Source organism: Temnothorax curvispinosus, unplaced genomic scaffold (genome assembly GCF_003070985.1).
Source record: "Temnothorax curvispinosus isolate PA1 unplaced genomic scaffold, ASM307098v1 QBEX01000305.1, whole genome shotgun sequence".
Lineage (NCBI taxonomy): Eukaryota > Metazoa > Arthropoda > Insecta > Hymenoptera > Formicidae > Temnothorax > Temnothorax curvispinosus.
Genome location: NW_020210085.1, coordinates 279,683 through 296,579, shown reverse-complemented (window position 1 = coordinate 296,579; position 16,897 = coordinate 279,683). Strand labels below are relative to the sequence as shown.

Here is a 16,897-nt window from a genome sequence, read left to right as displayed (position 1 = left end):
GGGAAAAAAAAGGAATCGAGGGACTCCGCTGGTCGGTGAACAAGGAAAACATCGCGTTCGTCCCGGGAGGGATCCCGCCGACGAAGGGCTTCCAAGGTCTCGGCCCTTGGCTCGACCGGGCCGACGCCGCGCCGTGTTCCCCGGGTATCGATTCGACTGTACACCGGGCGACGACGCGCACTCGGCTGTCGCCGGCGCGGCGGGCTGCACGCGCCAGCGTCTACGTCCAGGTCCTTGCTCCTGTCTGCGAGGATTCTCTTCCGACACACCTGCGTTCCCTATTGTTGTGGGTAACTAGTTGTTTCTTCGCGACGGCGACGACTCGACTGGTCGTCGTTGTTCTTTTCTCGAATCCCACTCGTTATCCGTTCCGCGACACGTTTGGCCTGACCGGGTGACCGCAATCGACGTCGTTCCTCCGAGGGTGGATCCAAATCAGGGTGGCCGAACATGCGTCGATGAGAGTGGATGGCGCCGCGAGTGCGAACGAGAGTTCGAATTTATATCGTACGTGACATACGTTCCACCTCGTTTCTGGTACATGAAGAGAAAAATTCTTCCTGTGTCCGTCCATGTTTATTCGTAATTGTTTAGTCTCGTCCGTTCGGTCTGGATCCGTCTTGAGAAACGATGCGTGGAGAGTAGTTTATTGACGTTGTTGTATACCTGCGCTCTTTCGAGTGGCGAACAACGATCGACGCAAAGTGTATGGTCCTACTCATCGAAACGATAGGGCAAAGAGCCGCAACAAGGTGTTCGCGTTAAATTATTTGTATTTTTAATAGTGTTGGAAAATATCTATTAAAAATAAAAATAATTTAACGCAAACACCTTGTTGCGGCTCTTTGCCCTATATTATTTATGTTTGATCAACCATGATCTCTCGTTGGACGGAGTATATAGATTTGTTTGAGAGACGATACGAGATACGAAGAGACAGAAAGATAGAAGTTAAGAATCATCAGAGGTTAGAAAACATAAGGGCGTAACATGTAATATTTACAAAAGTTATGTCAGGTCTAATATTTCTGACTGACTTTGTCCGACAGCGGCGATTTGTCGTCGGTTGCCAGTCAGTTTAGCGTCAGGCAATTCGGTTTTCTCTTTTTCGACGAACTCGAGTCTCGTATTGAATATACGATGTGTCGTCCCGGTGCCAATGCACCGGTCGTCGCGTGCATGCGCGCAGAAATGAAACGGAAACGAAACGCAACGCGTGTTCGACGCGTGCTGAACGCGGCGGCGTTTTCCACGGTCATCGGGTGCTCATTGTCTTTCGGGGGCGAAAAGCGAAAGGGAGGAACGCACCGTCCCGGCGCGGCGCGGCGCGGCGCGGACGAGAGAGCGCGGAGAGACGAGATACGAGGGCGAATTTTGTGCTATCGATCGCGACGCGCGCTCGTTAATAGCGCCATTCAATCGCGAGTATTGACGCGACGAAGGTCGACGGGAGAAAATATTTTCCGTTATCTTTGTAACTTTTCCCGCTGTCATTTTTTTTATCGCGTCATTATGAGACATTCTATCCGCTCGTGATCGCGCGATGTCGCGCGGCGTGACGTCCGCAACCGGATGATCTCTCACGCGACGCAGAATCCCGGAGCGGGATGTGCGTTGTTTCAAGCGCGCACTTAACATTATCAGTTTCGTAAAGTGATATATATCTTCTAAAACGATCATACATTCTTCTTTTTCTTTTTTTTATCGTTTCGAGAAAATGGAATTTTCTTACAACGACAATGCTGCGGGAATATTGGCGTTCGCCACGTTCGCTTGCTCGACGTTTCACGTTCCTCGCGGCGTGTCACTTCGCATTCCGCGGACATCACGTAACCGGAAGCGTGGGCTATTCCGCCGTTTCCTCCTCAATCATCTGCTCGTCGCCGTCGCTCTTTGTTGGACGCGGGAAAACTATGGACCGCCGCCGGTCAGCCGATTGGCCGTTCGTTTGCTCACGTTAACGCGATGCAGTTTTATCGCGTGCCCTTGAAAAAATATCTCTGAAATTAAAAGCGGCGAGTCCGGTCGAGTTTTTCGCGGCCCGTTACTACGCCGCATTAAACGCACGAAAGGCATGCGCGATGAGAGATACGAAGCGTCAGACGCGGAGCGTAGGAGACGTCGAAGAAGAGCGTTCTTCTATTTTGATGCTAAGCAATGAGAAAGAGATGAAGATGTTCTAGAAATAGAACGGAGCAACGTTAACGTTACTCCCGCGCCACCCACGCTCTGATCCTTCACGAGGAGGAACCCCGTTGTCGCAAAGTCTCCGCGCCTTCATCCTTCTCCATCTTTCTCCTCGACGGAATTTAGCTCGCTTCTCTCCTATATCCTCCATCGCTCGTCTTGACTTCCGTTGAACCTGAAATTTGCGCGCATTTGCATGGCGATGTTCGACGACGCGACGGTGCGAGATTGCTAAATCCCGCGGCGCTCCGCTTATGGCAATCGTCGCGAGAGAGGTGGAAGCGAGCAGAGATCGCTTCTATCTCTCGTGGCGGAGTTAAATTAAAATTTAATGAACCGCGGGACCCGGGACCCTTTCATGTCGCGGAAATCCCGTCGAGTAGGACGCGCTTAAATATGCGCGTGCCTTTAATTACGTTAGCTCGGGTGTCGCGGAGCTTCGCGGCATCTGAGCTAACGCTCCGCGGGACGTGTCAATGACCTGCGGGACACATCGCGGAGATCTCGCCGCGAGAGACTCAACGTCGATTAGTCTCGATCTACAATAGGTGTTTTAAGCCCTAAGCCTTTTAAGAAATTGATCAATCACAGTCAAATTTGAGGAGAATAATCAACTGTGATTGGATCAATTTCTTAAGGTTTAGAACTTAAAACACCTATTGTAGACGAGGACTTATACACGTGTTCTTTGTCGATCGATTAAATCATTTAAATCACATTCGCCGTTTTCTCTGATTATCAGAAAGAACAGAGCGACAGCAAACAGAGGACGTCTGCGAGCTCGACTTACAACACCTTCCCGGACGACCTGTACCTAGACGATCAGGACGCCCTAGAGGGTTCCGGCCGAGGTGGCAGCGACAATCGCGACGACCTCGAGGCCTCGGGCAGCGGCCTTGGCCCTGACGACGAGGACGGGGACGACGACCATGGTACGACACCCGATATCTCTCTCTAGAATTTTAACCAGTCGATCAATGGAACCTTTGTCTCTCTCCTGGATGAAAGAGAGATTAAATGCTATGTGCAATTTTTATACAACGTTTATTCGGCCAATCTGTTTCTCAACGATAAATCTATCACGACGTGTATATATTTATATCTCGGAGATTTCCTGCGGATCTTTTATACGATATTTTGATCGGTTGAAAAATGCCTATTGCAAAATGTTACAAAAATATCGTGCGCGTCACAAAGGCGGCGACGTTGGCGGAAGGATTTTTTCAAATATTGAAAAATGAACGATATTTGACACGTATCCTGTAAAATCGTTTCTCATCCCCAATCACGGTGATTGGAAATTTGATTTCTAGTTTTCGCGAACGCACTACTCGCAACGTCGAAAAAAAAAGTTTTCCACAGATCTATGCGTTCGGGCCTGTGCGGGAGATATCAATTCTAACGTATTTATCGTGACTTTGTTACAGAATTTACCGGTAATAATGGATTAGAGGTCCCGAGCAAGCCGACCGAAGCGAGACCTCCGTACATCATCGATGAGACAAACGTCAAAACTAAACAGCAGGTAAGCGCGACACGTTCCTGGACGTACATATAATTTTGTATTTCGGATCCTTCGGTTTTAGCTTCGCCCATCTAGAGCACTCCCTAGCTAGAACATTCTGCGTTTAAGAAGTTTATGGAATTCTATTTTCGTCCTCCGTTCGCGAACATATTCTGCACGTGCCACGGGAATGCGAAAATTATTGCGGGCGGTAATTGCCTGCTAATGCAAATCGTTGAATTTGTTCTCGCGGGAAAAGCGCACGGGCTCACGTGAAGCTATAGTAAAGGAAAAGAAGAAATTGCAATTCATTCCTTAAATTGCACCAGTATATCATATTCTCGTGACGTTTTACGATATTGCGCTTGATATTTTTTTGCACAGACGTGCAATCTAATTTGTCCGATTAGAGTGCTGACGCGACATTTGCCGCTCGGAACGGATTACTTACATTTTTGTTCGACGACCCACGTGCTCCTTCTCGTTCACAAGGGATCGCGAATTAAACAGATTAAAGTGATCGAGCCGTATCCAATTTCCAGACGACCATTGACACCGCGAACCGACCCGGCAACGAGGTCAACGTAATCGAGCCCTCAGGCACGGAAGACGATCACGCTGACAACACCGACGACATCCACGAGGTCTATATCATGAATCCGAAACCCGGGGATCGAGCTAGCTCGTTCTTTGCGCAGCCAGGCGTACTAGCCGGTGAGTGTAAAGCTGACAAAGCTTTCCGTCGAACTCGGCCAAGTGTATCAAGAGGGTCGAAATCAGATCTCGTGTCTCTTCGTTCGAATGTGCGTCTCGATCATGTTCGGTCATGTTCCGCGTCTTTACAGAGGCGGCGTGATTATTATTAACGCACGTATCGATCGAAGACTATAGCTCTTCGCAAGGTAGGCTCCGTCCGAAAATAAATCTAAGATACATATCTCGATTGTGCTTCCAGCTGTGATCGGCGGCGCGGTGGTGGGCCTTCTCTGCGCGATACTAGTGGTCATGTTCATCGTGTACCGGATGCGCAAGAAGGACGAGGGTTCGTACGCCCTGGACGAGCCGAGGAGATCGCCCGCGGCGCAAGCCTTCCCCAAGCCGGGCGCGCCTCACCACAATCGGGAGTTCTACGCTTGAGGCGACGGCGGCGCGATGGCGACTTCGCCGATTCCTCTCGCGATCTCACGATGCCGAGCCGAGTAAAGACCCACCGACGATCAACGCCCGCCTTTTCGGAATCCCGCTGGTCGATGGTGAAACAATTACTACGGCATACCGTATGGCACGCGCTCATAGACTCTCCCAAAACGCAAAGTTTTACTCGAGGAACGTCGCTCAGAACGTCGGCCGATTCTCGATTACACGGATCCCGCCCCCCCCCTCTCCCGATCGGTCCTCGCCGATGTATCTCCCTTGTTCTTAGCTTTAAAACGACCGTTATAACATATCCTTACTTAATTACCAGGATTCTTTCCCGTTTCCCTCCTCGGAAGGTAATTTTTTACGATTCTCCCGAGCTTCCCCTATGATTTTCAGCTCGACGCGAATCCGAGCCGCGACAACGACGTTCGCGCGCACGGCTTCTCGGTCGCCCGAATTCATCTTCACTTCAGGAAACTGTATTTTCTTACACGCTGTATTTCATCGTGTTTAAAGAAAGATATACGCGAGTAAAGGAGACAGAGAAGACGAATTCGCGGCTCTCGGCCGATAGACCGTTCACCGAACGCTGAAATCTTTTCAACTTGACGCTCCGGTTTGCCCTTTGCAACACCCTGTACAGAGTTTCCTTTCCGTCGCCCTGATTAAAGAATCGTATTCGCTGATCTCCGAAAAGATTCTCTTCGGAGTGTAATCATCCCGGCTGGTGACTGAAGTGACGGACAATGAACGACGAGACTACGGCTCTCGCATATATCCCGTCGAGACACCGTCGGCGAGGTTGCACCAATTCCAAGATGCATTTACAAGCGTATTTAGAGAGCGTATATATATATTATATATATATATATATATATTTACGTGTATGTATACGTATATACATGTACAGGACTGAGAGTGTGAAAATTCGTGGGCGATAAACGCCGCTGCTATGTCGTTAATCATTCTGTCTCCCGGTGGAAGGAGGGAAGGGAAAAAGGATCGTTGCGGCGTCGTGATTTCTCTCCGACAGTAAGAGCAGCGAGGAGTTAAGCTGCAACCTCGTTCGCGCGTCGCTGCTATTACTTTTTTTTTATTTATTTTTTTTTTTTTTAAGAAATTATAATAATTACTTTTTTGATACGAGCGTTTAATGCTGAATTTGACAAAAGTTTGGATCTTTTATTGCGCGTTCGTGTTCCAATAGAGGCGAAAACGGCGGGACTCGTCGACCATATTGATCGATTGCAGAGAGGATAAAAAGGGCGCCTATATTAAGAATATGTGTTAAGCATTAATCGTAGCGCGATCACATCGACCCACATTACATGTGAGGGAAACACAAAAAGATATTTTACGACGATGCATTTCTAGAAATTATACGTTGCACAAAATCGTTTAGAATTTATTTGGTCGATCGGTCGCCAGTACTGTACATATCGTTATAAAAAATTATAACGCGATTATTTCTGAAACATATATAAGATTATAATGAGGAATAGGATAGGACCAGTATACGAGTATTAATCAATGTTACAACAAATTTAAATTATATCCAGATTTATTGAATTATTGACGTTTCGTACCATACCCGGACTTCATCAGAATTGTCAATTAAGCGAATAATTAATTACTAACATATAGGGGTCAAAACGCAATTAACTAAACATGGAGACGTACCGCAATCACAAAGTCAAAAACTTAACATTATAGAACACTTTCTTCTCAAGTCAGTCATGCTCCTTTGATATATATATAAGTATGAGTGTATGTCTTATTCTTACATCGGTTTTATTCGAGCTTATAAATTTTTATATTTATAAGATCTATGCGCGAGATCGTTATAGGGATCGTTACAGTACGCTATCTCCTTATTATTTTTTTTTATAAAAAAGTTGTTTTTCCTCTTGCTTCAGATTCATGATGGTATTTTTCGAATTAATCGGGGCTTTCATCATTGCCCTAACAATTCCATATATATATCATAAATACGTAAGTTTTAATTTCTCGAAAAAGAGAAATGTATTTAAGGTACATTTCTCTTTTTCCAGAAATTAAAACGTACGTATTTATAATATATATATATATGGAATTGTTAGGGCAATGATGAAAGCCTCGATTAATTCGACAAGTACCATCGTGAATCTGAAGCAAGAGAAAAAACATAAAAAAAATAATAAGGAGATAGCGTACTGTCGACGCTCCCTATAACGATCTCTATAACGATCTCGCGCATAGATCTTATAAATAAAAAAATTTATAACCTCAAATAAAACAAAAGCGAAAATAAAACCGATGTAAGAATGCGTTTTGACCCCTATATGTTAGTAATTAATTATTCGCTTAATTGACAATTCTGATGAAGTCCGAGTATGGTACGAAACGTCAATAATTCAATAAATCTGGATATAATTTAAATTTGTTGTAACATTGATTAATTCTCGTATACTGGTCCTATTCCTCATTATAATAGCCTTTGCTTCAAACGAGCGGAAAATAATATTTTTATCACATATAAGATTTTATACATATTTTCTCTGCGCAGCTTCTTTCTTCGTTTCATTGTATCCTAGAACGTTGGAAGCTAAACAGTTATCACGAACTCGTGGATAACTATCCAGTTATCTTTCGATTCTTTTCGATTGATTTCTAATGCTGATGGCATGTTTCTTGCACGAGATAAATGTATCTCAAATTTTTAAGATAAGACTCGATGGTAATTGAAAACGTATACAAACTCGCAGTTTGGATCATTTTATCGCTTAGATAACTGCTTCGTATAAATCGTGTTTAATATATCGAGAATTTATGTATAAATACTGAAACTCCCGATAACTGTGAATATCATGTTTTACACATTCGCCAGGCATTTAGTAATTTTTATTAGAATCCTTCTGCTGTATGAATCGTCAAGTTGCAATTAACGCATTTAGCAAATAAAGTAAATTCTCAGTTAGCGTGCCATATCTTTTTGAAACGCGAACCGGCAGCCATGCGTGCGTGTCGCCAATACCGCGATCGACGTTTCCATATTCCAGACCGTATTCCTTCAGAAATAAAATGCAGCTCTTAAAACGTGGAGGAATTCCTTTGTAGAGACTAAATATTTTTCATTTTTCCGATGCTCTCTCTTGAGAGAGAGAGAGCCTCGGACGAGCAGAAATAGCTCGTGGGGTCCACTGAATCATGTTTGCATATGGCAATGGAACGTCCACACCCTCCTTCCACCCATAAGATAAAACATCCCACTTTTATTACCTGAATCGACTCTGATAAAAGTTCTTAATATATCCGTCTGGGGTTTATCTTGTCTTAGAGATTCTAACGACGAGAAGTCGTGTGTTGCCATAAAGTGAAAGACGAAACGCTGCGTTTGACAGGTATAATTACCCCGAACGACACGAAGAAAAAAAAAGAAATACGTGGTTCCTTCTTGCCCCAAGAGTGGTACGATAGCGCGCACGCCTTAGCACGACAGAAATGATGCCATAATGCTGTATTAGAAAGCGAAAGGGAACACGCGAAAAGCGATACAAATGCGTATATTCGTTCGTATCGGAATTTTTTCCCACGGTGACATTCGTCGCGCGATCGATCCGCATCGCGGAGTCCACCTATATTTGTTAACGTTTTTTTCCCCTCTACGCGGTATCTCCATGGCCGTGTTTCGCCCTTCCGTCGTCCCCGTTTATTTTTCGTAATTTTTTTACGATCCTGCACCGATCCTTGAATCTCTCTCTTTTTTTCTTCTGTTCTGACAGTACGTGAGCGTCGTCTTTTCGCAGAATCCGATCCGTCGCGGAAAATCGGACACGTTGGAGTAATTAAAAGTATATATCATGCCGATACTGCCATATATACTACGTAAGGAACAGCAATTTGGTACGAAACTCTCACGAATCCGCCTTATAGTCACGTTGTTTGCCATCTCACGGCACTCTCGACCTCCATCATCCCTCAAGTTTTTGATCCTTCCGTTTCTCTTCAGCTGAGATTCTCTTAGGTCCGAATGTGCCGATCACGATTACTACTATGAAAAATGTATAGAGTCTACTAAACGCCTTATTTATTTTATTATCGAGAATAATGTAGCTGCCGCTCATCCGCGGCAAATTTATCACTTCGATTTATCCTCGTTGAACATGCGCCATGTTGTTTTGACAGAAAAAAAGACAATTCTGCGGCATATCATGACATAATTTTATTGACTTGCATTTTTAATCGATCGCAAATTTACTTGTACGTGAACGAAGCTTCGAGATTTGTTTGTGCTTTTAAACGACTCAATTTTACTAAATTTAATGAATTCTCTTTCACAGAATCTCTTTTAGTGTATCTAAGTTTGAAATGTTACACATAGGAAATCAATAAGAATAATAACTATAAGAACATTAGTAACGATAGTTAGATATAATGCCGATTATGATCAAAGAAATACCCGTATTCTCCCTTTCATAACTTATTAAGTCGGTATATTATTTTCGTTTTTATTTTCATCTTTTCTAATGTGGATCGATTAGATTTCTCCAGTACTTCACACGATTCTTTAATCATACTATAACTTTTTAAAAATACAGTGTTATGCAAAATGCTTTTATCTATCTATCTATAATGTTCCTGTTTTTTTTTTCTTTGTCATCTTTTTAATCTCCCTCTCTTTCTTGGAAATCTTCGTCTCGTGTGAAGTAAACGAGGAAAAACCTAGAAATTGGGGGCTCGTAACCTTTATTAATAATCACACGATATAGATGAAATTGTTCGGTAGATAGTAATTAATTGACCTCGTGGTGTCGCTTGCCTTAGCTTTTGCTAGCTTACGCTCTACCACGCGGCCAATTAACGTCTGAGAGAAATTAAGCGAAGAGGAGAAGAAAAATAATAATTGTAATGAAATCATATTTTATAAGAAGACGTAATACCGTAAGAACACTATAGCAATGAAAAGTCTGTCTAATACTAGGCAAAAAAGCCCATAGGCCAGGTGGACGAATGAAAATAATTTTAAAAGTGGATTAATATTTAATAATAACGATAATATTAACAATGTTATTTTTTAAGTGTAAGTACTGTCATCCCATCGCTCCACTTTCCTTCTTCCTTCTCCCGTTCCTCCTCCTTCTCTTCGTCCTTTTCCTATTGTTCCCTAACTGGTCTATATTACATATATGTGTATATATCCGTCTATGCACGAACCCACAAAATACGTATATACATGTATATGTACTTATATATAAATATATAGATATATTATACTCGCTCGCGCAACTGCGATAAAACGCCATTTGTTTCGGTTTTTTCTCACTAAAGTGTTTTATATATCATTCTCCCACGTTTTCCTTCTGAAAGTTAAAACTCAACTTCCTACCACCGTACGTATATAATCGCAATAATGACGGGCCAGCAAGACACGAGCAGCTTCTTACCGAATGCAAAAGATGGGATATCCATGTTATCGCTGTTGCGGACATCAAAGTAATTATTACGTTATTCTTAATTAACGGGAATTAATAATTGCATTATATTAGTATAATAACCAACAATAATGTATGTCGTCGCTCCTATTCTGTAAATAAATACTATACCGTCTAAGGAAACGCGTTGGAAACTTCTTTGAGATACGAAAAACATCTCTTCCAGTTCATACAATGTTGCGTGGAGTTCAGGAAATCGTAAAACCGTACACCGGAATAACGAAGAAAGATTATTTGCACTTTATTTATGTATATCAAAATATAATATGTATTCGTACCTTCGAGTTACATGAAATTACCGCGATATAACATTCTCAAAGGTAAATCTGTAAATACATACTAGGACATCTAACCGTAAAAATTACATTTTCTTTTATTAATATTATCATTTGCAAAACAATACTTCGCATGTGTCCTCCCATTTCACATATACAATATTTATATTTCATAAAATATCACTCTCTATCAAAAATATCAATCTTTTTTTTTTAAGGATTGATTTATGAACGTAGAAAATACTTTATACATAATGCATAAAACAATGTATTAATACAGATGCCGATAAATGTATAATAGACAAATACATTTCCATCAATTTCGTACTTCTGATAAATTACGTCTTGTAAAAATGTCTTTTAAGAGACAAACGTTTTATGGAATACTAATGAATACAGGATGATTCTTAATTGTGTATCAATGCTTCAGGCAGTGAATTTAAAAGTTTCAATGAAAATAAGTCGTTTAAGCTTTATTTTCTCAATTACAATAAATCAAAGGGAATTTTTAAAGTATGTGCGTGTACTCGAAAAATGAAGCCTAAACAATTTATATTCATATATTCTTTATTTTTTTTCTAAATTCATCCCTGAAGCATTGATAGAATTATGACATGCAAGAAACATCCTGTATATGTGTGCGTTTCCATATAATACCAATATATAATATATTGTGCGAATTATTTATATTATTATTATAAAAAAGTGAACAAAACGTTTTTGTAATACTTAAAGTTTCTGTTTTTTCACTATAGTTATATAGAATTGATATGTAAACTTTCTTTGCAATATGCATAAAAAAATAAGTTTTTTATGTACTGTCACTCTCGTTTAATAATATGAATTGCTAAAATATGCTAGAAGCGATTTTTTTTACATCTAAATCTGCATTTAGATATAATTTTATCTAAATATACATACATTTCAAACAAAAATAGGTCTTGTGAAAATTGATTTAATTTACAACTATTTATCAATCCACGAACCAAAAAAGATTTTGTATATTTCATCAATCTCTTATTATTAAGTGTGTAGCACACAAAAAAATTAATTTATTTTGATTTATATTGTAAGAAAAATATTCTTAAAAATGATTTTTTTAAATCATGATACCTTGACATTATAATTCAATATAACTGCTATGAGAAAAGAGATGCTTTAAAGTTACCACAAATTTACTGCAGCATTTGCAATTATTATGATTATTAACATGTCCCGGAAATTTTACAAGATAACTTTTAACAGTGTTGACAGATTTGCCATGCAAATTTATTGAAATGTTAAAATGGTCTCTTATATATATATCTATATTAGAACTTGTTGACTATTTTATGATAACCATAATATGACTATAAATTACTTTTAAGGAAAGGCTTGAGGTATTTATGGAAGGATTGATTGACACTCTCCTGATTTAAAGGACTTTTCATCGCTTCATCAAAGAGACGCTGATACACATTGCCGTCATATGCGCCAAGCGCGGATGAGAGGATCTCGTCGCGAATGTCGAATCCATCGACGATACCGACAGCATTTGGGCGGATTGCAGCGAGCATCTCTTCGAAGCGCGTTTGGAGCGCCGGAACATCTTCGTTATTTAGACAGGAAAACTGTTACAAAATGCATCGTGTTAATGAAGTGACTTGATACTTATCAAAATTATGATGGTAATTTTAATTTTAAACAAGCATGTGGTACTAACGCGAAGAAAATCTCCGAGGCGTTGCAGTACCCAATATATCGAGTACAATTCACAAAGCTGCATTAAAACTTCGCGAAGCTGCTTGGACGCGGATGTCAATCCTCTGACATTCTCAGCGAATCGCATCACTAGGAAAGCTCGACAATGCGATTCTGCGCAATGCGCTAATTCAATGCTAGTTTGATTCCACGCTTCTTCTGGTGACGCACCACTACGTATTCTACGGTCCATGTTTTCCGTCGCCAGACGAATTTTACTATAAAAACATTTATAAATTATAGATTGCGATGATGTTGCAATGCTCCTTTTTGCGATCATTACTAAGTTTTTATATGTAAATATCGATTTTCTTTGTGCATATTTACCCTGCGGCAACTGCTTGATGCGCTTGCACAATACACGTTAAAGTATTTTTCCAAGGACGCTGTTTTACTCCACGTGAAAGAACAACTAAATATTCGACAGTCGGAGGTAGCGGTTCACCGCCAACAGCTTGTCTCCAAGCTTTCACCAGATATCTTGCCGTTTGCAATAGCAGAACTGTGTTTTCGCCTTCGTAAGTGCAAGTAGCAGTCACTAAACCATAAATTGCCGGTAAGTTGCTCGCATCCATATAACCGTGTCCACCACACGCCAATCGTAATTGCTCAATGCCAGTAGCTCCGTCTGATGATGCAACTGCCTTTAGACAACATGCCAGCGCGTGCAGCTGAAAAATATAATTTTATTTTTCTAGTAATAACGAAAATTATTGAATTCTAAATCAATCTTTTTATTACACGGAATTTAAGACAGCAATTATACAATTTCTATTTTTATAATAATGTATTGTAGCATACCTCAGGTAGTCTCTCTAGCTCTCCCTGATCTAATTCAGCTGTCACATTATTATACATCTCCCAAATCCATTCGGCGCACATTCGAAATGCGAAACATGCAGCAAGATTGGGAAACAATTTGTATTGTTGCGTAACATAATTCATAATTTGCGATTCGGGCTCGCTGAAATAAATTGAAAATATTTTAAAGTTACATTAAGATATACTTTCATGAAAAATTATTCCAACAAATCTATCACAGATAATGAAATGTACATGTATATTGGCATTTATATTGGCTAATAGAAAAAGAAAGAAGAAAATGTATTCAAGATTACTATCAGAATTGTAAAAACAAAACAGTCTATAAACAAAATATATTCAAATTTAAGCTATTTGCCAAAGAGAGTCCGAATAATGAAATTATTAGTCTAATTACTATCCATCTTTAACCGACCTTCAGACTGAGCGAAAAACAAAAGATAGTAAAGCAAATCCAATACGACTTGTACGAAACTTTATGTCTTCATTATGTGCTTCGAAATCAAGCAATACGTCAAAAAATGTAACAGCATAAAATAGCATAAAGATAAACTTTTTAAATTGATTACAGATTTTATTTTAATTTATTCTTGTATCACGTACTCGGGCTTTATCTGACTCTGACGTCTTACTGCGCTGTATCTAATAGCTATTGTCACCGCCTTCGACAGGTAGTTAGAAATATCGCGTACTAATACCACTCGAACGAACATCATTGTACCATAGGTCAGTTTATCACTAGGCGCTTTCACGTAAGTTCCATCCTCTAATACCTGAAAATATCGGATAATTAGACCTTTAAACTTCTCCATTAGACTTGTCATTAAATAACCAATCGTGAATATGCCTCGCCTTCTCTCTCTGTTCCTATTACCTGAGAATTTTTCATCAGCATGTGCTCGCGCGGTATTCTAACGTTCTCAAAACCGAGAAAGCCATTATTAGTTGCATTCATTCCTAACTTGGTACCAATTTCACCAATCTTTATACCTGAGAATGAAGGTAAATCTTTTAACATGAATCTTTTTTGTCGTTCGTAAACGCGATGAATTTAGCGAAAGATGTAAAGTTTACTTGTAAGATACGTTTATGATTTCACGCACCTGGTAAAGGTTCATGAGTATTCTCGTCCCTAAGTTGCACAATAAAAGCATGGATACCTCTGCACTCTCCTTTCGTATATAATTGTGCGACGACAATCGCATAATTTGCCGTTTGACCCACTGAAAGTATTTTCTTTTCTATGAGCCTGAAGAGTGAGATTCGAATATATGTTATTTTGAACAAAAATACTTACAACCACCAGGCCACCACTTGTACGATGTCAAAGTCGGGCTATTTAATACAAATTCTCCGGTCTCAGGATCGTAAGTCGCTGTAGTTTCTAAACCTCTAATAAACGTGCCATGACCAAGCTCCGTCTAAGAACACATTTTTTATTATTCCAAAAATAAGTCAGAATTAAAGATACATATATATATATATATTGAAAATTATAAATCACAAGTTTGTGATTAGTAAGAAACATACTTGGGCATAAGTACCGATGAGATTACAGCTCCAAGCCCTGGATATCCAGTATCCTTGCTGTTCGACAGTGCCCTGTCCCATAATAGCCGGTATGAACATCACGTAGTGCAGTGTCAGCGGATTACCGTCCTTCAATATCGCCGAGCCTAACATGCCTCCTAAAATTTGTCTACAGAGCACCACAAATGCTTTTGTCAAATGACGCTTTTTTAGATTTTTTTAAAATATTTTTCCTCGCATGGAATATTAAACTTTGAATGAAATTAAATATTATCTCGATTAATATATATAATATATTTATAAATAATAATCATACTTGGAGAGAGAGTGAATGATATTTTTGTTATAAAACATTAAACTTGAAACATTATGTTTAATATACAGTTTCTTCATAGTGTAACGACATATAAAACATATTATTACGTGTTTAAATATCTTACGAGAAAACGTCCATGCCACCTTTCCCTGAGTCGTGTAATTGTTGCACTTTCTGTAATACTCGGCATCCTTTCATTATCGCATCCTCATAAATTTCCTTGTGACTCTTGTATTTTGCAGGAATTTTATCATGTAGAAGCGGATCGCTTAGAAAGAAGTTTTCTGCAAATAATAAACTCGAATTACTATTTAAAAATTAATAAATTTTCATATTAACGAATGCAAATGAATTTCGATAACAACACGAGCTATGCAAATTCAATCAATACGCTAAATATAAATAATTAAATTAGATAATAGCTAAATAATCAAATCAAATTAAGGAGGTCGGTTGCTCAAATCAATGCGATAAGAATTACTTCTTTATGAAGGATATTCGTCTATGCCCTATGGGAATCTGTCGTCCATGCCAAAGTTGAACACAATTGCCTACATGGTTGTCAAGTAATTAATTATTGAAATTATACTCTTATCTCTCTCTTATACACGGGCGACATAGCAAAAATGTTACGACACCTGTAATGTAACTCTCAAAAGTATATTAAAAATGATGAGAATTTAATGAAAATACCTAGGTACAAGTAATTCTTTACATATTTAGAAAGGACTTTTATGAAGACTGAAATGATTTGTCTACATAGTTATCAAAAAATTGTAAAAATAAAACAGCATGTTGCCACAACGTGGATAATAACGTATTTAGATTTCAAATTGTACAAACAACGATTTAAAACCTTAAGAAACAGCTTATTAAAAACTCTACATATTTATTTGCTAAAACTCATTTATTTTACGCGACAAAAACCCACCTATAGGCTTTTCCCTGCCTCGCCACCTGCCCCGCAACGTGACGGCAACCAACCTCCTTAAATCCTAAATGATTAAATTAAATTTCTTCATAAAGCCGTTTTTTCGTGTGACTATAGAGTATAGAAATAATTTCGAATTAAAATTTCTCGATAAACTAGGGTGCTGCTCTCTGAAGCTGATCTCTACACCGATGTCCCATCGAAAGTTGCACAACCAGTTTCCGATTCGACGAACTCGACATGAGCATTATAGAGATCTGCCCTTTGCGATCTTCTTGAATTATACAATCGTAAAATCATTGTCACAAATTATTGGACATATATACATCTCCTTTATCATTCGTGAATTAACGATTTGAATTACGTATTTGATAAATGCCAATTTATTTTTCATCCATTAGATTAACGGTTTTAGGGCAGCGTTTAATTAAAGATAACATTTGGAACGCATTTCTCCAATACATCGACATTAAAAGTTGTCTCGCTGTGGGCTTAAAATTAAAATGATCTCCGTCAACGAAAGACGATGCAAGAAATATTGCCACTTTCGAACGACTTGATCTAGTTGCCAGTGATAACGGAATAACAACTTCTTCCCGCAAGTCATCCGAGTATCTAGTATCTAGTCTATACGTGGAAATATGACGTTTGTATATAGGTATTTAATCTCGCGTGTTGAACATTGAACCGAGTAGCTGCGCATGTATTTGTATGAAGGTGTTGTTCCGCATATATATTTATGGCTCTTATCAATTCATATAAAAAAACACGGTTTAACAGCTTTGCTCGATGTATCTTATCATAGATCTTAATTTTTTTTTACGCGATCAATTTTAATCTCAAGCAACATATTTTAGTATTTTATATATATATATATTACATAATACTAAATACACGAATATAATCAATATATCAAATTAAAAAATGTGATAGTTTATTATCACAATAGTCATTTGACACTCTCTCTCTCTCTCTCTCTCT

General features: G+C 39.3%; 2 protein-coding genes across 2 annotated transcripts in view; one reads left to right on the top strand and one right to left on the bottom strand.

The window, feature by feature from the left end:
* The window catches only part of LOC112452914 (syndecan), a 73,005-nt gene extending 62,585 nt beyond the window's left edge, over positions 1–10,420 (top strand). The window contains exons 2-5 of the mRNA XM_025013371.1: positions 2,930–3,119; positions 3,615–3,712; positions 4,234–4,405; positions 4,647–10,420. Of these exons, the coding sequence (XP_024869139.1) occupies positions 2,930–3,119; positions 3,615–3,712; positions 4,234–4,405; positions 4,647–4,828 (642 nt within the window). The 3' untranslated portion in view covers positions 4,829–10,420. The remainder of the gene's footprint in view (positions 1–2,929; positions 3,120–3,614; positions 3,713–4,233; positions 4,406–4,646) is intronic.
* A 99-nt stretch (positions 10,421–10,519) lies between these two features.
* LOC112452893 (probable peroxisomal acyl-coenzyme A oxidase 1) overlaps positions 10,520–16,897 on the bottom strand; it is a 9,161-nt gene continuing 2,783 nt past the window's right edge. The window contains exons 2-11 of the mRNA XM_025013339.1: positions 15,110–15,269; positions 14,670–14,838; positions 14,437–14,560; positions 14,243–14,362; positions 14,014–14,129; positions 13,743–13,912; positions 13,119–13,281; positions 12,645–12,988; positions 12,280–12,535; positions 10,520–12,187 (exon numbers count right to left, since the gene is read on the bottom strand). Of these exons, the coding sequence (XP_024869107.1) occupies positions 11,927–12,187; positions 12,280–12,535; positions 12,645–12,988; positions 13,119–13,281; positions 13,743–13,912; positions 14,014–14,129; positions 14,243–14,362; positions 14,437–14,560; positions 14,670–14,838; positions 15,110–15,269 (1,883 nt within the window). The 3' untranslated portion in view covers positions 10,520–11,926. The remainder of the gene's footprint in view (positions 12,188–12,279; positions 12,536–12,644; positions 12,989–13,118; positions 13,282–13,742; positions 13,913–14,013; positions 14,130–14,242; positions 14,363–14,436; positions 14,561–14,669; positions 14,839–15,109; positions 15,270–16,897) is intronic.